This window comes from Neopelma chrysocephalum, unplaced genomic scaffold (assembly GCF_003984885.1).
Source record: "Neopelma chrysocephalum unplaced genomic scaffold, ASM398488v2 Primary Assembly neopelma1_97390, whole genome shotgun sequence".
Taxonomy (NCBI): Eukaryota; Metazoa; Chordata; class Aves; order Passeriformes; family Pipridae; genus Neopelma; species Neopelma chrysocephalum.
Genome location: NW_020926031.1, coordinates 1,407,380 through 1,427,121, shown reverse-complemented (window position 1 = coordinate 1,427,121; position 19,742 = coordinate 1,407,380). Strand labels below are relative to the sequence as shown.

The 19,742-nt window shown below is 56.6% G+C and overlaps 1 protein-coding gene across 5 annotated transcripts in view; it reads left to right on the top strand.

The window, feature by feature from the left end:
• KCNIP2 (potassium voltage-gated channel interacting protein 2) overlaps positions 1-18,185 on the top strand; it is a 45,464-nt gene extending 27,279 nt beyond the window's left edge. For 2 of the 5 annotated variants that reach the window (XM_027672201.1, XM_027672199.1), the window contains exons 2-9: positions 12,278-12,373; positions 13,517-13,641; positions 14,056-14,125; positions 14,220-14,290; positions 14,821-14,928; positions 15,316-15,420; positions 15,653-15,715; positions 16,040-18,185. In XM_027672201.1, the coding sequence (XP_027528002.1) occupies positions 12,278-12,373; positions 13,517-13,641; positions 14,056-14,125; positions 14,220-14,290; positions 14,821-14,928; positions 15,316-15,420; positions 15,653-15,715; positions 16,040-16,087 (686 nt within the window). In that variant the 3' untranslated portion in view covers positions 16,088-18,185. Of the gene's footprint in view, positions 1-727; positions 839-5,566; positions 6,537-12,277; positions 12,374-13,506; positions 13,642-14,055; positions 14,126-14,219; positions 14,291-14,820; positions 14,929-15,315; positions 15,421-15,652; positions 15,716-16,039 lie in introns of those variants that run through there. The other 3 variants (XM_027672202.1, XM_027672204.1, XM_027672203.1) reach the window with 3 other exon arrangements.
• Positions 18,186-19,742: the final 1,557 nt, after the last annotated feature.

Here is a 19,742-nt window from a genome sequence, read left to right as displayed (position 1 = left end):
ATTGCTGCACTGCCTGTGGGTCTGGCAGTGTCTTGGGCATCCTGCATCACAGCCTCTGCTCCCACTCGTTCTCACAGCCCTGCTTCCCATCTCCCCTTGGTGCTCCCAGCAAAACAGCTAGACCCATCTGCCTGCTTGGAAATGGGGCAGAGGGAGTTGTTGCCCCACACTCTCCCATGATGCTCAGCCATGTTGGTCCCCATGGGGCAGACGTGTCTGGGGCACAGAGGACAAATCTGAGTCATTCCCATCCTGGATGTTTAGCCAGTGCCCATTGTCCTGCCCCTCCCCGTGTCCCCCCCTGGGAACCGAGTGCCTTTTAATATCTGTGGCCCGTTTCCTTAGCAACTGCATTAAGCAAATCGATGGAGGTGGTGTCATTGGAATGGGAGGGCATGCCTCCTTCCCCCCTCAACCCCCCTATCCTTGCCACCCCCCCCACTCCTCCCTCCACTTGGCCTCTCTCCACCCTTACTCGCAGGCACAGCCCTGCTCTGCCTGGGCTCTCAGCTGTGGCTCCTTGAGCCGCTGCCACAGCCTCACGCTGACCCCTCGCTTGCCCACAGCCAATGTCGGGTGCCCCTGAGTAGAGGGGTGGCAGCTGATCCCTTACCAGGGACAGGGGCAGGTGTCCGTGGGGATGTGTGGCCTGGCGGCTGTGGTGCTGGGGTGACAGGGCTCCAGGACTGTGGTGGGGAGGGGTGGGGGAGTGAGGGGCCATGAGACACCCCCACCATGAACCTGGAAGGCCTTGAGATGATCGCGGTGCTGGTGGTCTTGGTCCTCTTCGTCAAGGTGCTGGAGCAATTTGGCCTCTTCGAGCCTGTGTCCTTGGAAGGTAACGGGTGTGGGTGGTGCTGGCGCCTCCAGGAACACAAGGGGCAGGCAGTGGGTGTCCAGAGCTGCCTCCAAGGATGCTCCAAGAGTGCTGCATCCATGAGAGAGTGAGAGAGTCCTGGGACGTGGTGTTTGTCTGCTGCTTGTAGGGGCATAGGATGCAAGGAGTGGGGTGTCCTGCCTGTCCCAGTGGCTGAGGATGTGGGGAGGGGACAAGGCTGGCAGGGTGTCTGCTGTATGGTGGTGACTTTGATGTGTGCTGGGGTGTTGTGGGCTGGGACTGTGTATAAGTGTACATGTGGGCACCAGGGTGTTTTCCAGCACCTCTACAGGACCCAGATGTTACCAGAGATCATGGTCACCTCACTCTGCACATGAGGTGTCAGACTCAGCACCAGCTTGCAGAGCAGCCGGGCTCAGGATCTGCTGGGCTCCCTGCTCCTGGCTCTCCCCAGGGCCCCCTGTGGCCCTTGGGCAGGATGGAGGGACACAGAGGGGGCTGTCCAGCTGGGGATGGGCAGTGCAAGGTGCTGAGTGGTGTGCGCAGGACACACTTGTTGGAATCTGGATCCGCTCGGGGGACTCTGTGCATGGTGGGAGGGAGGTCAGGACTGTTTGGCTGGGTACTCCCTGGGCTCCCAGGGTGATGTTTGTGTCAAGGGTCCCCTCAACCCTGCCCAGCCTCTGCCCATGCCTGCACACACCCACCTGAAGGATGCTGCAGCCTGCCCAGCCCCTGACATCAGGGCATGCAGTGGATGAGGGGGTGACAGACAGTTTTCCTGGTCCACTGGTACCCTGGAATGCTCTGCTCTGGTTCTCCAGTACTAACTCTCACACGGGCTGGGTGTAATGGTGAATGCTGGCTCCCCTCCACAAACAGTGCTAGGCCACTCCCTGGCAGCACTCTTGGGCTGTACTTGTGGGTTGGCTGTGCCTGGGGTTGGGGAGTGAAGGAGCAAATGGGGGGTCTTCTTCTGATCTTGCAAACCTGCTCGCAGGACAGGAAAGCATGGTGGGTGGAAGTTTTCGTTACTGCTTAACTGCTTGCTCTGTCCCTGAGCTCCAGCAGCAGTACTCCTAGGTGGATCATACCAGGAAGGAAACTGCAGCAGGAGCTGACCTGGCAAGCATCCTGCCTTGTGAACCCCAGTGGAGGGCATGCTGCTTGTGCCCAGCTTGGACCCCCCTCCCCAGTTCTTCTGGTGATTTGAGGGGTGCCTTCCCCAGACCCTGGTTTCCCCCTTCTCAGTGCTTTTGTTTCCCCGTGTAGCTGCTCGAAGCTTTGGACTAAAGTTGGCATTGACTGCAGCTGTTTTGCATCTCTCAGGTGTGGTGGAAAGCATGGAGACAAAGAGCCTCCCATCTTCTGCAGCAACCCTGCTGAGGGGCTCAGGACAAGGCAGGGGCCACTCCTTGGCTGGTGTGGCTCCTCTGTTCCCTGGGGCACACTTCTCATCCATCTGCAAGTGACTTTTCGCTGGCCTGGGACAGGGCAGGAGAATGGAGATGGGGTGTCCTGTGTCCCCCCTCTGGGGGGGCAGTGGCATGCGTGTCCCCAATCACCTACGTTCCCATGGTGGGGAGCTGCAGCTCCCTCTGGCCTGGCTGGAGATTCACCCCAGCTGTGGCAGTGAGAATGGGACCCAGGTGCCCTGCATTGCCAGCAGCTGCTCCCATTGCCTAAAGGTGGTCAGAGGAGAGGGAAGCATATTGCTCAAGGGGCGAAAATTGGCTTATGTTGAGCTGAGCCCTGGGCACTCTATGAGGAGTTCTGTGTGTGAATGGCAGTGTTTTGGGATGGGGGTGAGATGCTGTTGCATGAGTCACTTCCCCCCCTCAACTTGAGAGGCAGGAGGTAGGAGATTTTGCTCTCTGTGGAAGGTCCCAGGCAGTGTCTGGGGCTGGGAAATGCTGTGTCCACTTCAGGGGTTGTTTACAAGCCACGGCTGGGTCAACAATGACAGCCCAGAGACCACAAAGAGCCTGAAACCAAACGCTAATGGCTCAGGTCTGCTAATGGACACAGGGCTCCGCCACCTGCTCCGGAACCATTGATGCTGCCTGCTGTGCTTCCCCTGCTCTGGCTGGTCCCCTGCTGGTCCTCTGCCTGCGGTTGTCTCTCTGCCCAGGTTGTGCTGTTTTTGTCCCGTGGACAGATTGTGCTGGGAGGTGTCCTGCCACCACAGTGATGGACTGGGAATGGAGCACCTCCAGATGGGACTGGAAAAATACCCAAGCCCTGGAGATGGGTTAAGTGGGAGCATCTTGCAGACAGACTCTGCCTGCCCTTGGGGGAACTTCAGGCTTAGTGGGTTCCCAAACTCAGCTGGATGAGGCCCTGAGCAGACTGTCCTCCATTTGGAGCTGACTGTTCTCTGAGTAAGGGCTTGGACAGAAGCGCTGACTGTCTGCACCCCCTTGCCCTGTCTGCTTGGCACTCTGTCTCCTTGGACCCCGCACAGCATTGGTGGCACAGGCACAGCCATTTCTGGCAGCAGCAATGGAGCTGTGTGCACTGTGCTCCAGGATTTCCAGGGCTATCGATGCTGGAACTGATGTTGTTTACCAGCTGGATAATCAATGATGGACTGTGTCACTCCATCTCTGCCCTGTGCCACCATGCCTGTCCCCAGCCCCAAGCATCTCCTGGCAGAGCCGTGCAGGGGGGATCTCAGCCCTCTGCCAAGAGCCTGCTTTGACCAAGCACTTGGGATGGGGCAGAGAGAGGATGGGGAGAGAAACGCTATCAGTTTTGGCTTCTGAAGTGCAGCATCAATAATTCAGAGCAGAGCAATTGGTCCTGGCTGGGAGGGGGGATGACGGGAGGGAAAAGGCGGGAGAGCCACCCAGCCTCAGATTAATATTAGATGAAGCTGCAGATTGCTGTTGGCAGGATAATTGGTGCCTGCCCAGGGCTGTTCCTGCCTCAGCTGGTCAGGGTCTGTGCAGAGGGAGGCAGGATTGGGGGTGTCTTGGAGAGCCCCCAACATGGGGTGTGCCGGCCTCTGCCTTCCTTCAGGGGGGTGCTGCTGCTGTCCCAGAGCTGAAGATCCGGAGAGGGAAGCAGGGCTGGGGACAGTGCGAAACTCCTCCAGAATCTGGGGAGAAACTGGAGGGGGTGGCAGCCTGCCTGGGTGCCACCAGCACCCCAAAAGATGCCAGGCAGGAGAGTGGTGGCGGTGAGCAGTATGGACACCTCCTGATGGCTGGCTCAGGGTGAGGGTTCCTCCAGAGAGGGGAGAAAGTGAGCATCCCTGAGGTGCTGGCGAGAGCAAAGCCCCATGCCAAACCCTGCTTTCCTCCTGCTTTCCAGGAACCCTGGATAGGAGTGTTGCGTCTTGGCTGAAGGAGGGACTGGCCTTTAGGGATGTGATGATGGGGTCCCTGAGCTCAGGGCATCATCCAGCCTGGTGGGTTTAACAGACCCCAGAGGTCGAGGCAGGCTGGCTGCAGAGCTGTAGATCTTTGAAATCTAGCCTGGGACAGCTGCAGGTGCTCCAGGTGGAATTTTGGGGTTCCTGAGGGTGCACCAGAGATTTCCCCATGGGCAGTGGATTTAACCCTTGCTTTTCCTTTTCCAAGGGCTAACAGGTTTTTCAGCTGGCTCTAGGGCTGGGCAGGGTCTGGTGGCTGAATCAGGATAGAGCTGGCTCATGGTGAGGGCTTGCAAAAGAGGGAAAGGAGCAGGGATATATTGTACCTGTGATCAGGCCCTGAGCTTGTATCCCAGCATAGCCTTACACTCTGAGTCAGGCTGTAGCTGGGCCGCATCCTGCCAGCACTGGGATCCTGGAGAAGAAAATCTCCCCTCTGTGGAGCCTCTTCCACATGCTCCACACCGAGGGACATCATACCTGGTCATCCCTCTGAACACAGGATGGGATGCACTGTCTCATCCTACCTAGAGAGGGTGAAGCAGGACAAGAAGGGGACTTGGTCCTAGGTCTCCTTGGCTGTGACTGCCAGGCCAGGGCAGCTCTCCCAGCCCTGAGCTCTCCAAGGTCCCCAAGCACCCACAGTGCACCCTGTGCCTCTGCTGCTGCGTGGTGACATGTCCTGCTCAGCCCAGCCAGACCTAATTAGCTTGTTGAATCTCTTCTCCCTCCGGCCTTGTGTTAATCACTTTTCACATTGCTTCCCTCTGAATTCCCTCTGGCCTGGCTTGCTCTTGCTGTTGCTGATGTGCCTGGAGAGAGGAGCAAGGGGACCCAGCTGAACATAGAGCAGGGCCCCCGTTCTGCTGTGTCTTACCTCAGAGACGGGCTCTGAGCCAGCAGACAGAGGGGTAAGGAGATCACTCAGCCACAGAGAGGTGAGAAAATCACAGGCTGGAGAAAAAGCAATAAATCTAGAGAGCAAAGGAGTCTATTGGGACAACCCTTCTCTGGAGCCCTGCTTGTTGGTGGAGGGTGAAACCTTGAAGTCTAATGGGAGAAGCTGGGGCCCTCTAGCACAGGGTTGTATTGAGTGTTGTGGGAGCTCAGTGGGGTCTCCTTCACCTCTTCTCTGTGAAGGGCAGGACTAGACCCCAAGACAGGGCACAGGTGGGAATAGAGGTGCACTGGACTGGGATGTATGAAGTTGTGGTCCCTGGAGTGCAGGTAGCAGGAGGTCTGATGTGCCATCCATGCTTGGCTGCAGCATCACCTCCCAGAGACGCAGGATAATTTCTCATTCCCCACAGATGCCTACCCTAGGACTTCTATTGTGGCCAGATCAGAAGCAGCTTTTTGGGAGAGATGCATAGACATCCAGCTAAAAAGGACTTTTAAATTACCCTTGTTGCCAGGCTGGGGTCTCTGTCCTGCTGCCCACAAGGCAGGGTTTTGGGTGGGCTGCAGGGAGCCCCCATCCTGGCTGTCTGCCCTGACCTGCTTCCCTCCTTCCAGGCAGCACCCTGTGGGGCATGTTTCCTTCCAGCAGCAAGCAAGATATCCAGGGCTGGCAGCCCCCAGCTGTGGCTGTGACTGACTTGCTGGTGCCCAGATGCAGATATTCCCCCCAGGACGTGATAAGGGAAGAGATGAGGGTGGCAGGTGTCCATGGAGGTGATCAGCAGACAAGGCTGAGCTCCATGGCACAGAACTCATGCCATGCTGTGGGTCCATGAAAGGGGCACTGTTGGGGGGAAGGTTTGGTGGTTTGCAATGGGGCAGAGGGGTTGTCGTAGGCAGGGCTGGTTCCTGGGCTGGGTGGCAGCACTATCCCAGGAGTGAGTGATGAGCTTGAGGGTCCCTGGAACACTTCAGTGCCACCATAAGCTGCTGTTAGGGTGGGAGTCAGGTGCAGCTGAACCTCCTACACATAGCCATTTGTGCCAGTTCTGTACCTCTTTGTGGGTTCCTGTGCTGTGGGGTGCCTGTGCCACGTTGTGTAGTGCAGGGATGCCCAGGGTGAGAGCTGACTTCTCAGTCTTTTGGGCAGTTCCATGGGCTCTCTCCTCCCCTGCAGCCGGGGTGCCCCAAGGGACTTCAGAGGGTGCCAGGGCAAAAGGAGGGAGGGCCAAGGCAGGTCTCTCCTCCCCTCTCTTCCCTTGCTGGGTCTGTTGCTGCCAGACCAGCTGCCTGCTGGGGATTTGTGTTGGGGTGATGTTGGCTGCTGAGGCTCCCTGGGACCTGCAGGGGCTACAAGCAGTGGGCATCATCCTGCTGCTCTGCTCCAGCCTCAAGCTACTCCATGCCCTGGGCATCATTGACCTGACCAGGGAAGATGGGATGGGGACAGGGATGGGGATGGGGTTCTGATGGGGATATTGTGATGGAGGTGCTCCTCCTCTCCCAAGGGCTGCAGGGTGCTTGGGAGAGGTTTGGAAGGATTAGTGTGGTTTGGGGCATCTGGGGGGGGGCATTAGGGTGTCTAAGGTGTCTGGCAGCATTAGAGTTTAGGGAGCTGGGGAAATGAGGATGTCTGGGGATGTTTCAGAGTGTTGGGATGTTGGGTGGGAATATTTGGGGACACTGGAGTGTGTGGTGTTTGGTGCAGGATTCTAGAAAGTTAGGATGTTTGGGGAAAGTTAGAGTGGGGGAATCATGGGTCTGGAGGCACTGTGATGGAGTGATGTGTGGGCTGCTGGGGGATGGGGACTGTTTGGACTATTGGAGTCTGGGGGCAATGGGTTGCAGAGGGCTGGTCTCTGTCAAATGATGGGAAAAAGGGCTGCAGGTAGCTGGGGAGATGAGTGGGAGCTGGGAGAAAGGAGCAGTGGATGTGGGGTGCAGCACCATGTAGGGCAAAGCTTTCCCACTGCTACAGGAATTAGTGGCTATGGGAGGAACATGATAAAAGAAGAAGCTAGAGCCTCTTTGCTCTGCCTGTGGGGCTGTACTAGGACTGGGGAGGGAAGAGGCTGCTGTGGGTGTTGAGCTTCCTGGATTGCCAGGTAGGTGTTGAGGACAGGGCTGGATGTGGCCAAAGAAGAGGACCCAAAATATGTTAGAGCAATGGATACATGACCTGTTGGTTGTGCCTGGTGAGGGTGGGAGTGCAGGGAGCTACACGGTGCTGCTGCCTTGTTTCCTTTGGCTGCCTTCCTCAACTGTGCCACGGACAATCCAGGCTCAGACAAGGGCTGAAAACAGACTTTGCGTGAGTGTGATTTGGGGTTTCTTTGCTTCCATCCCCTCTGCCTCCTTGCTGGCGCTGGGGATGCTGTGAGGTGAATGGACTACAGATCATATGCCCTTGGGTAGCCAGATCTTGGAATGGGGACTGTGATAGGAGGATGTGTCGATAGGAATGATCAGGGGCTGAGCAGAGGGACAGGAGGAGAGGAAGGCACTTTGCCCGTGAGGTGCTTTCAACCTCCTTGTCATGGAGGATGTCCCTGAGCTGCCTGGGATCTGGCTGGGCTGTGGCTGGGCATGTCCAGGCTTTGTCCCTGTGCCTTACTGGGGAGGATATGGATGGGTAATGGGTATGCAGAGCACCAGTTCTCTTATGAAATATGGTGTTTGCAGCCAAGAGGAGCTACTGCTCTGCTGGGGCATTTTTTTGGGTAGCTCCTCTGGCACCCTGGATGTGCCGCTGATTCCTGCTGCTAGAGAGGTTCCTGTGATGGGATGGGGGCAGGATGTGTCCCTGTGTGTGGGTTTTGCAGCAGGGTGATGTTCCAGTCCTGCAGCCTTACCTGCTCCATTTGGAGAATGCCTGTGCTCCACAGTCCCTTGGCACCTCTATCCTGACCCATTCCCTGCTCACAAAATTTCATGCATGGTGTGACCTGAAGAAATTATTATTCTGCCAACATCTCCTTTGGGTACATCCAGGCTGTCTGGGAGCACTGTCACGGGCTGGGGGTGGGAATGGGGACAGCACTGCTGTGAGCCCTGCTCTGCTCTACAGCCCCTTCTGGCCCATGGCCCTATCCTTTCGGGATCTGCTCAGCACAAGGGTCGTGCAGCTGCTCCTCCCTCTGGCACTGGGGAATATCTGCCCCTGAGCCTCTGCTGTCCCATGAACCACAGGTTTAACCTGGCAGCTTTACTCCTCCCAGCTCTGGGTGTCCCGGCTGAGGCTGCCCCTGTCCCACCCCCAGGACAGGGACTCTCTGTCTGGCCCCCACCAGCTCTGATGTCATTCCCCTGATGTCAGCCACAGTGGCTGCTGCAAGACACCTTGGTTACACTTGGCTCTGTCATTGCTGACTGATGAGGGTCATTTGCAGAGCTGCTGCTGGTGGGACCCATCCTGACATCCCCCAGGGTGGCTGGGGGAACTCGCTCTCTCTTTCTTCTGCCAGCCTTCATTGCAGACCCCAGAGCTGTGGTTGGTGGCACTGCCTGAGGCTGGGCGCTGCCAGGGGTGGGGAGAGCTGGGGGCTGAGGTATCCTGCTTGGAGCTGAGCCTTGCACAGGGATGATCATCAGCCACAGATTTTAGGGGCAGCTGTGTTCAACATTGCTGCCCAGATGGACCCAGTGCCATGGCCTGGCAGGGGGAGCCTGGGGACTTGCCTGTGGCCTCCAAGGAAAAGGCGATTCTCTGGAAGGGGATAGAAGCTCTTTTACAGAAAAGAATGAATTCTGGGAACTGTTGATCTCTTCCCTATGCTGCCAGGCTGTCTGAAAAGGCAGAGGGTCCTCTTGCCCAGCAGCCTTGTGCCGCCCCAGCACTGCTCCTAGGGCAGAGTGCTGTGACAGATCAGCCTTGGGGTACCAGCTCCTCCTGACCTGCTGACTGACCCAGTGTTGCCCCATGGAGCCAAGCAGGGGTTGTGAGAGCTACATGACTGGTGGGCTGCTGGTGCTCTGCTCCCCTCCTGGAATGGTGCATGCCTGGGATCTGAGCTGGGGACACTGCAGGGGGTCTTGGTGCTGTGGGATGCACATCTTCCACCCATCATGGCGATGCATTTATTGACAGGTTACTGAGAGTGATGGGGGAGTTTTGGCACTGCCTATTGGTTTGTTTTTGTAGGATCTTTTCTAGCAGGAGGGTGCTGTGGAAGGGGTCTGCTGTTAGTCTTCTCAGCCAGCTGTCCCTGGGAGGGCACTGGTGGCTGTGGCTCTGGGGAGGACAGGCACATCATTATGCATCAGGTTGACTCTGGCTCCTGCTTTTCATCTGGAGAGACTATGGAGCAGCCCAAGCTTGAGTTCTCCCTGGGAAAGGGGTGTCAGCCATGTACAGCACTGTGTAACCCCCCAGCATGGTGGCATTGGCTGGATCCAGCCCCCAAGGACACATCAGCTGTTGGTGGCTCAGCACAAAGTGGTCGATGGCTGTCTTGCTGGTGATCACTGCTGGGACCAGGGATCCACTGTTACAGGTTACTTCAGAGCCAGTGTGCAGCAGCCTCTGGGATTCATTTCAACAGCATGTGGAGGTGGGAATGGGAAATCCCTTCCCCTTCTTGTGCTGCCCAAGGATGGAGGCTCAGTTTGTGTGTGTGTGTATTTTGAAGTTGCCAGGCTGTGGAGTGATGCATGAGAAGTGACAAGCCACTTAACCTGGCAGACCTCCCACCGCAGATAAAACACTGCCAGCCCTTTCTGTTGGCATGTTCTGTGCCAGCTGCTGGATGGCCCTTGCAGAAGGGTGGAGAGCAGAGCGGTATCTGGAAAAGGAGCTGTTCCTGGCATGGATAGGACTTGGTGCTGCAGATGTCCCTTGTGCCCAGTGGCAGCTCGTGGTTGCGTTCCACTCCTGGTCTTTGGGTAGAGCTGTTTCCCAGCAAGGGGGAACCGCCAGATTTGCTTGTGGTTTGGATGCTGGGGACAGAAAGGGGATGGTGTGTCCTACCCAGCAGAGCCCTTGGGTACACCAAAGCCAGGACAGCAAAGCCCCAGCCCGGGTCACCCCTCTCCTATTTTTAAGCTGCATGTGCTGAACATGTTCCCTTCCCTGTCTTGGGGACCCAGGAATTGGGCCCCCTTTGGTTTCCTCCTTAAGCAAACGCCCATGTTCTTTATTTTTTTTTCTTTTTCCTTCTTTATAACAAACTAAAGTGTAACTTGCACCTGACCTGACCTACTGCACGTGCCTATACCTGCTGCCCCTGTGAGTCCAACCACAGTTTACTCTCTGTTGCATCTCTCTCGCTGTGTGGTTTCCTTCCTGCCCTGCTCCCTCCCCAGTCCATGACCCTGGCACTGGGCATTGCTCTGCCCATCCTGTCCCTTCTCCTTCTCCTCCTGGGCAAAGAGGACATTTCTCCCTACCAGGTCTGTTCCCACAGCTCTGCTCTGTTGGAGGGACCTGGCAGCAAAGCATCCTTGGAAAGCTGAAAGGTGCAATTTCCCTTTCCCTCTGCAAAATAAGGCCCTGGAAACACATCTGGGACAAAATCATGGTTTATGTATAGCTGATGCCCACTTCTAAGAAGGAAAAATCCTCTTTCCTCTCCTGCCTGCAAACCCTGGAGCAGACAGGAGCCAGGTTGTACTTTTATGCCAGTGCCATGATCCTGGTCCTCACTCGTGCCTGTCACCCGTGACGAATGCCAGGGGGTGCATTTGTTCATTCCTATGTGTTTGCACATCCCTGGCACCCTGCTGTGGATGCCACTTCCTTGGGGAGAGTTTTCCCTCTCTGAGTGGCTTTGTGTGATGTCCTGCTAGAACAATGACCTCCTGGAGCTGTTCTCCATCCCCCAGAATGATGGATCTCCCTACCCCAGCCTGCTGCACTGGTGTAATCTCAAAGGGTTCCAGGTCCTGCCTGTGGGCACTCAGAAGCCTACCTGCCTAGCTGCAGCTGCTGGATGCAGACCCACATCCCTATCCTCGTGCTGGGTACCATGCAACACCATGGCATCTGGGGCTCATCTTAGCCCCACAAGGCTAAGAAAGCTGCTAGAGAAGCCCCATCTGCTGGCCCCCTAGAGAAACAACTCCAAAACCAGGCTTTGGAATGCATAGGCATTGTGACCTGCTTGCAATGTCCAGGATGCTTGGACCAAACGCAGTTTCACCAGAGCCCCAAAGGGACTTTGCACCTTTCGTATCATTTGTGCCCCATGCTGCTGTCTGCCTCCCTTTGGGGGTTGGAGCGCAGCATGGCCTTCATCCCCTCCTCTTCTTCCCTTCCCCACCTGCAGCATTAGTCCTGTGCTGAGTTTGCTGGCTTGAGGCACTGCGGGAAGGGAGGGAGCGGGTCTGCAGCCATGAGGGAATACCAGGTGGGAGAGATAGGGCTTAGAGAAGTCATTGGGGTCCAAATGGGGGAATAGGGTGTGGCAGGTGGGTCAGTGCAGTGAGGGGACCTACTATTTATGCAGGGCCACTTGAATGTGATGGCCATGGGCCAGGCTGGTGTGGGGAGCCCCTCACCCTGCCCCATAGCCTGGCCAAGGCAAAGCCCTGAGCCTTGTTCCCCTTCTGGCTGTCTCAAGCAGGTCCCTGGACTCGGGTCCCAGTGTTGTGCTGGGGTGGGGGTGCATGCTGCAGTCTGGACTGCATGGCAGGGTTCAGTGCATGCTTTGCCTTCAGCCTTCAGGTGCCAACAGGATCAAACCCAGCCTAAGCTCGGGGACGATGCAATGCCCTGGCTCAGCCAAAGGCTATTTCTTGGCCTTCATCCTACCCTGTCTCCTGCACAGCCCTATGGGGAGGGTCCCCAGGGAGCAGATATTTGTCCTCAAGGCTAAAGGCCATCTCCTGGGTTTCTGGGTGCCTGAATGCCTCCAGTGCTCCCTGACATGCTCCGATATGGGGGTGCAGAGGTGCTGAGTGTGGGTAGCTCAGCAGGGTTGCCCCTTTGCCACCCCCATCCTTCCCAAGGAGGGAAATTTGCGTGCCGGGTTTGTCCTGGGATGAAGCAGGAAGGCTGAGCAGAACCTCGGCTGGGCTTTGCCTTCCTGCTCCTCCAGCCTCACGCTGCATGTGCTGCCTCCGGCCCCACTCACCCTGCGCCGGGTGCCCAACCCTGCTGCCCGCCGGGACCGGGGCCGATGCTCTGTTAACTCTTCTTCTGCTTGGTGACTCCTTCTTTCTTCCAGGCAATCCTCCAGTCCAAACTAAAAAAGCGCTGAAGCAGCGATTCCTCAAACTGCTGCCCTGCTGCCGGCCCAAATCCATCCCCTCGCTCAGCGAAAGCAAGTGCTTCTTCTTGCCTTTGTGTGTGTGTGTCCCCGGCGGTGCTGCTGCCTGCTCTCCGCCCTGGCCCTGCCTGCGGGAAGGGGACGCCTCCGCCTCTCCCCTGCTCTGGGTTTGGGGCTGTCAGGATCAATCCTGCCTTGGAGGGGTCCGATCCCGTGGGCTCTGCACCAGCCTCTGTACTCACCTGCCGACGGGCTGGTTTTCTGCCTCTCCAGCTCCCCGGAGCAGCTCTCAGCGGCAAGACCCGCTTGGGAGCCGGCTCAGGGCAGCCGGACCCTCCTGGCGCTGGTTTAAGGGGTGGGGGTTGTTGCTCAAAGTTCAAGGTCGGTTTGGAGATGGAGGTGTGATGGGGGGATGAAAAAGGCTGAGCAGGGAGTGAACGCAGAGCCACTTAACTCCCTTCACTGGGTGTGCTTGGCTCCTCCGTGAGTCCAAGCCCCTGCTCAGGGTCTCTTTCTGCCCACCGGTGCAAGCCAATCGCCCCTGGGAAAAGGTGAGTATGGAGGGGCAGGGGCCGAACTGCCCACGGAGAGGGGGTACCTGCTATGGGACCACAGCCCATCTTGGCTGAAGTGGGGTCTGGGGGTGCTGGCTGCTGCAGGCAGGGGTTGTGCAGCTTGGCTGATGGGTGGGGAGAAGCCATTGATGGAGGTGAGGGCACAGTGGGCAGGATGGAATCTAGAAAGGCAGGGGGGCATTTGGGGCTGGGAGCTCTGGAGGGGCAACTCTCCTGCTGGACATGAACCCTGGTGCAGCACAGACCTGCAGGATATCAAGGGCCTCAGCTCCACAGGGCAGATACTTGTGCTGGTGGGAGGAGAAGGGCAGGCAGGGAGGGTTTCAGCACTGGAGGGGTTTCACACCCTCTTTCTGCTCAGCCTGGGCTGTACTGGAGGCTGGGGAGGCTGTTGCCCAGTGTCCGTCCCTGGTCTGGTCTGCCCCTTGGGTCTCTCTGAGTGTCCCCTGCTGGCATAGGCATAACTCTGGCTGAACAGAGCACCCCAAAAATGTGTCACCCTGGGCAGGTGTGAGAGCACGGGATGTGCTGTGCAAGGTGCCTCTCCTGCCCCCTGGCATGGCAGGGTAGGGTAGGACAGTGCTGGCCTCAGCTGCCCTCTCTTCCCCTGGGTTCCTTACAGACAGTGTTGAGGATGAGTTTGAGCTCTCTACCGTCTGCCACCGCCCCGAGGGGCTGGATCAGCTTCAGGAGCAGACCAAGTTCACCCGAAAAGAGCTGCAGGTCCTGTACCGAGGCTTCAAAAATGTGAGTACCCCTTGACCAGCTTTGATAGCCCCACCTCTGCTGCCATGTCCACCTCAGGGTTGTTTTGCACCTGGCTGTGCCCAGTGTTTGTGAAGGCTATTGGGACCTTGGGGTTGATGTTTATATAAGGTTACAGCCTGATCCTGCCTCCAGGGAGTTCAGTGGGGAGACCGGATCCTGTGCTCCATTTCTTTGGATGCAGAGAGCCCCCTTCCTGGGTGCCTGGGATGCAGAGCCCCTCTAGCGAGGGGTGCAGCCCACAAAATCAGGGAGATGCTCCAAGCAGCCTTACCAGCCACCCCACCAGGTGTGCAGGGCAGGGAGCAAGGCAAAGCAAGGGAGTCACAGGGATTTAGGGGAGTGCTCACCCCCCTCCTGCAATGTGGAAGTGATGCTGTGGCTTGGCCCTGGCAGGAGTGCCCGAGCGGCATTGTCAACGAAGAAAACTTCAAGCAGATCTATTCACAGTTCTTCCCTCAGGGAGGTGAGTGCCCATCCCTGTCCCCATGCCCTGCATGGGTGCCTCTGTGAGGCAGGGGGTCACACAGCAGCCCCTCATACTGCCCTTCTCCCTGCAGACTCCAGCACGTACGCCAGCTTCCTCTTCAATGCCTTTGACACCGACCACGATGGGTCTGTCAGCTTTGAGGTGAGCTGTGGCCAAGGAGGGGGTGATGGGATGGCAGTGGGGCAGGAAGAGTGCATCTCTTCAGCTACTGTGGGCTGGGATCAGCAGCATTGCTGTTGCAGATGATGAAGAGCTTTGCAGGAGCTGGTGGAGTTTATTAAATTCCTAGAGGCAGTAGAAAAACAGTGAAAAGCAACAAAAAAAAGCTCTCTGTATTTTCTGGCTAGTGTCTTGTATGATATCTAGGCTGGCAGAAACAGCCATGGCTGGGTCTTGTTCAGGCTTTGGCTGAACAGCAGGTCCTGATGCACACTGTCCTCTTGGGTGCTGTGACTCAAGGGACTAGCGTGGGACATATACGGGGTCAAGCAATTGTTTCTCCCCAGGCTCTATTCGATACCGATATTTCCCTTCTCAGCCCAGCCCAAGGCCACATCTGCTTTAGGGCTGAGTTCCCCTCTGCTAGCGGGACAAGCAGGGCAGTACGCTTTGTGTCTGTGAGGCCCTTTGTGGCTGTAACTCCCATTTGCTTGCCTTATTTATCCTTGCAGGACTTTGTGTCTGGGCTGTCCACCATCCTGCGAGGCACCATTGACGATCGCCTGAACTGGGCCTTCAACCTCTATGACCTGAACAAAGATGGCTGCATCACCAAAGAGGTGGGATGGGGGGTCCAGACAGGTCCCCAGGACCAGCGCAGGTTTGCACCTGTCGGGGACAAGGGCAGGACTTGGGAGTGTTGGCTGAGCTCTGGAGGAGAGCTCAGAGGGTCAATATTTAACTGAGCTTAGCTTTGCAAACATGTCCCTCCTGGCTCCCTGGCACTGGTGTGTCTCTGGGATGGAGGGTAGATGAGGGGTGTGCTGCTTTGGGGCTCTATCACACACGCAGGCACACACATGGCCCACACTGTGCATAGAATCAGCAGAAACACATCTGATCACCCCACAGGTCTTTTGGAAGCATCATGAAAAAGGTGTGGGTTGGGGACTGGGTGGAGACAGAGCCCTGTGTTGACCCTGCAACCCTGCTTCCCTTCCCATCAGGAAATGCTGGACATCATGAAGTCCATCTACGACATGATGGGCAAATATACCTACCCGGCCATGCGGGAGGAAGCGCCCCGGGAGCATGTGGAGAACTTCTTCCAGGTAAGCTGAGCATATCCTGGGGAAGCAGAGCTCCAGCACTGAGCCAGTGACTGCAGTGGGTGCAGCAGAAAACACCCCACACTGGGGATGAAGCAGAGCTCTGCTGGTCCTGCTGGGTGCTTGGGGCTGGCTGGCACAGAGGTGTGCTGTGTCCAACCTGGGCAGGGGGTACTGGGCTCTCCCTGGGCTGGGGCTGTCCCTGCTATTACCCCTGTGATGTGCTTGCCTGCAGAAAATGGACCGGAACAAGGACGGTGTGGTGACAATTGAGGAGTTCCTGGAGTCCTGCCAGAAGGTAAAGCAGCTCTTCTCTGGGCTGGGTCACCACCCTGTCTGTTGGAGACCTTTGTCCCCCACACTTCCCTCCTGGCAGAGAGGGGATGATGCCAGGGCTCCCAGGGGCAAGGCTGGAGCTCTGCTTTGGGAAGTGTACCCATGCTGTCATCCCTGTACAGATGACAAGAGCCATGCATCCCAGCAGGGCTTGGAAACTGCCTGTAATCCCTGGGGCTCTTGACTCATGTGCCAGAGCTGCCATAAGGGTAAAGCCAAGTTTGGGGGAGCTGCTCAGATTCCTGTTCTGTGCCCAACTTGCCCACTTCCCACCTGCTCCCGACAGGACGAGAACATCATGCGGTCCATGCAGCTCTTCGACAGTGTGATTTAGCTCCCGGACCTGCCTCCAGCTGAGCGCTCCTGACACTGGGCCCAGAACCTGCTTCTCTCTCTTGACTTTTCCTTTGAGCCTCCCCTCCACTGGCTGCACAGACACCCCCACAGGAAGGGACCTCCCTTTCCGGAGATGCAGTCAATGCTGAGATCTTCCCTTTCCCCTGGGCCGGCTCTGCTTTCCTCGGGGGATCCCAAGCAGGTGCTCCCAGACATCGGAGCATGGGCACAGCTGGCACAGGATGAGCATTTCACCTGGATGGACCTCCCTGCACCCATTTCTGGAGCAGAAGCTGCAGCCTTGGGCTGCAATAGAAGGTTTTCCCCATGCACACCACCCTGTGCAGCTCCCCTAATCCTGATCCTCCCCATCCCCAGGAGCCCCCAGTCCTGGCTCCAGCCCAAACCCTCCAGCGATGCTGTCTAGCATCTTAAGTCTTGCAAAGGGCCCCAGTGCCTCGGCTTCCTCCCCTGCCCTGGCCATGTCCTGCCATGGGGAGCATGTCCGGTGTGTCGGCTGTGAGCTGCCGGCCACTCTCCCTGTGCAGACATTGGCCCAGTGGGTGGGCAGAGGGACCATGGCTGGAGAAGGCAGCCACATGGGCACCTGGGGCTCACTGCTGCATGAACTGTGGGGAGCATCCCCTGATCCCAAGGGTCCTGGTTAGACCTAGGAGGCTCATCCTGACAAGGGGAGAGGGGAGACTAAAGGAACCCCGAGGTGACTTCTTGTGGCACAGGTCCCCCAGAATGAAGGATGCAAGGCTGGAAGGGCTGCAACTTCAGCCCCTGTCCCTTGAGTTCAGGGTGCTGGCACACAGGGACCTCAGGGAACCACTCTGAGGCTCCAATCAAGAGATACCCTTTCTAACCCTTCCTGAGGACATGGAAGCCAGGGTATGAGGACACATAAAAGAAGGAGATGTGCTGGGCTCTGGTGGCTGTCCTGGCCCTTAGAGCTCACAGCCATGCTCCTGGCATTGTTTGCTGCTCCCAGGCCCAGGCTCATCCCGGCCCACCTGCTGCCCAGGGGCTGGGGAATGAGCAATGGGACAGAGAGGTGTCCCCACAGGCATAGCCCTGTGCTGGGGACATGGTTGAGCTGGCAACTCCTGGGAGAGACAGGTGAGGCTGGGGACAGCCAGAAGTCATTGCCATGCTGCTGGCAGGCTGGAGGGTCACCTTGGGGCAGGGGGGGCTCATCCCCATCTCCCAGCATGGCCAGGTGAGAGGCTGCTTGGGGACCCTGGTGCTCCCCACATCCTTGTCACCACCAGCTCCTTGGAGCTGGGTGTGTGCAGGCAGGCCTGTCCTGCCCACATAACACTTCAAGTTGTAGCTCAGTGATGCCCATGTGCTAATGATCCCATGCCAATGCCAGAAGCCCTCCACAGGCATTGGGAATGTACCCAGCCTTGGCAGTCCCTGACTGTGGCTCTAGCATCTGCATCCTTAGCAGCCAAGGGTGATTTGGGCTGGCCTAAACTGCGGTGTCTGGGATCACTTGGGAAGGAGCGCAAGGCCAGCACCCACGTCAGGCCGGGCCCCAGACCCAGGCTGAGCCCCTGGTGTTGGAGACATTAGAAGTCCCCCCTGGGGCTCTGAGCCAAAGCTACAGGGCCACTCCCCAGCGGGACCATCCTTATCCCATCCCTTGTAGATTTGATGTGTTTTTTAGGTTCATTCAACACATTATTCACCTCGCAGAAATGACGTGGGTTTTTTAGGTTCATTCAACACACCCTTCATCTTGCAGACCTGTTCCCAGGTTTGTTGTGGGGCTGAGCTCCCACTTGCATTCTCTCAAGGGTGGGAGGGCAGGTATCCCAAACCTTACCCCTTGTGTCCCTTTTTCCCTGTTCTCCCTCCTCCCAGGCTCTCTGGGGTGCCCACAATCCCCCTCCCATACGGAGCAGATGCCGCCTTCTCCCTCACGCTGTAGGTCGCATGGAGTGACCCTCTGCCCCGGGGCATGGTGACCCACAACCCGCTTGGCATCTCCAGTCTGTATATTTTGTATTATAACAATTATATGGGTAAAAAAACCCCAAACAAACAAAAAAACCAATAAAATCTAACCACAGTCGCTATGCACACCACCGTTATGTTTTTGCATTTGTCAGCTATCTGGGGTGGGGGTGAAGGGGAAATGTGGGACTGAGTGTCTCTGCAGAGGATGGCAGCCTTTTTGGGGTGCTGTGACTGCAGGGTGCTCTGCAGAGGTTGCACAGGGGACAAGGTGTGTGGTGAGCCTGGCCATGCTATTGATGGTCCTGTAAATACAGACTTTCCCTTGCTAAGAGGCCGTAGGCATTTAGGCTAAAAAGCTCTTACATCGAGTATGTCAGGTCCCAGGAGTGGGGCTGTCAGGTATGTGAGATGCCCTTGGGTAAACCTGAGTTTGGGACCAGGTGGCCCTTGTTAGGATGTGGCATTTAAGGCTGAGCTAACAGGAAGATGGTCCTACCACCTTGAAGACGTAGGTATGGACTGGGGAGGGCTTTACCTTAGGGACATAAACTCATGGGCAATCAATGGTCGTTGGAAAAGTGCAGCCTTGAGAACTGGGAATAAATGAAGCAAAGCAAAGAAAAAACAAACATGGAAGAAAGAAACCAGCAGAAGAACAAGGTCATGGACCTGATGTGGGACAGCGAAATGCTCCAGCTTTATACAGTCTGTGCTCCAGGAACTGGAACTCAATGCAAAGAGCTGCCTGGAGACCAAAACATCTTAAAAGGATGGGCTCTGGCTCTGGCTATGGGAGAATTACCACTGTGGCACTGGGAAAGTGGCAAGTCTGCTCTTTCTAAAGCCTCTCACTCTCCAGGGATCTTTCTGAGCTGCTGGCCATCACCCAGGTCTGTGTTTGGCAGTATGAATGGGCCTGGGCACATCTTCCCCTCTAACCCACTTTTCCCAGTATATCCTATCCCCTGAGCTCTGTTTGGCTGGTTGCTATTTTGGGCAATGATATCCAAGGGTGTGCCCTCTCATGGCACAGGGATGCTGTGAGCCACGGATGGAATCCCTTGGGTCCCTCTCCTCACGGTGAAGGGCAGAAAAGGGGCTGAGGTGACCAGGGCTGAGCCAGAGCTTGGAAGTCCCTTGTCAAGAGGAGGTGGCATTTAAGGGTAACAGCAAAGTCAGTGGGTTTATAAGAACAGAGATAAGAGCTGATGAGTCCTTGGAAAAGGGCAACCTTGTGTTGTTTCCAGACATCTTTTTCCCAGCTATCAGAGGAAAAAATTAATAGCATGTATGTGGGAAAACAGCTGAGCAACTGGATGAGGCAGCTGATGCAGCCCGGCACAGTGATTCACTCCAGCATCCTGAATACTGCCTAGAAACACAAGCATTTTGTAAAAGGATGAGATCCCAACACGGGGAGAACTGTTACTGCAAGATTAGTTTGGCATGACCAAAGCTATGAGCACGATGCCAGCTTCAGGGTCCAGTCACTGCCCAGCTCTCTATAGGGTGGTATGAGAGTCCCGTTTATTTTCCACCCAAATTCTGTGTATTTCTCCTCTCTAATCCCTCTGTAAAGTCTTGTGTATCAATACAATTCAGCTAGTTAGTATTTCGGGCAGCAGTACAGTTTATATTTTTGCTCTTTGAAAGCTTTAGCTTGAACCTGGTGGTAACCAGAG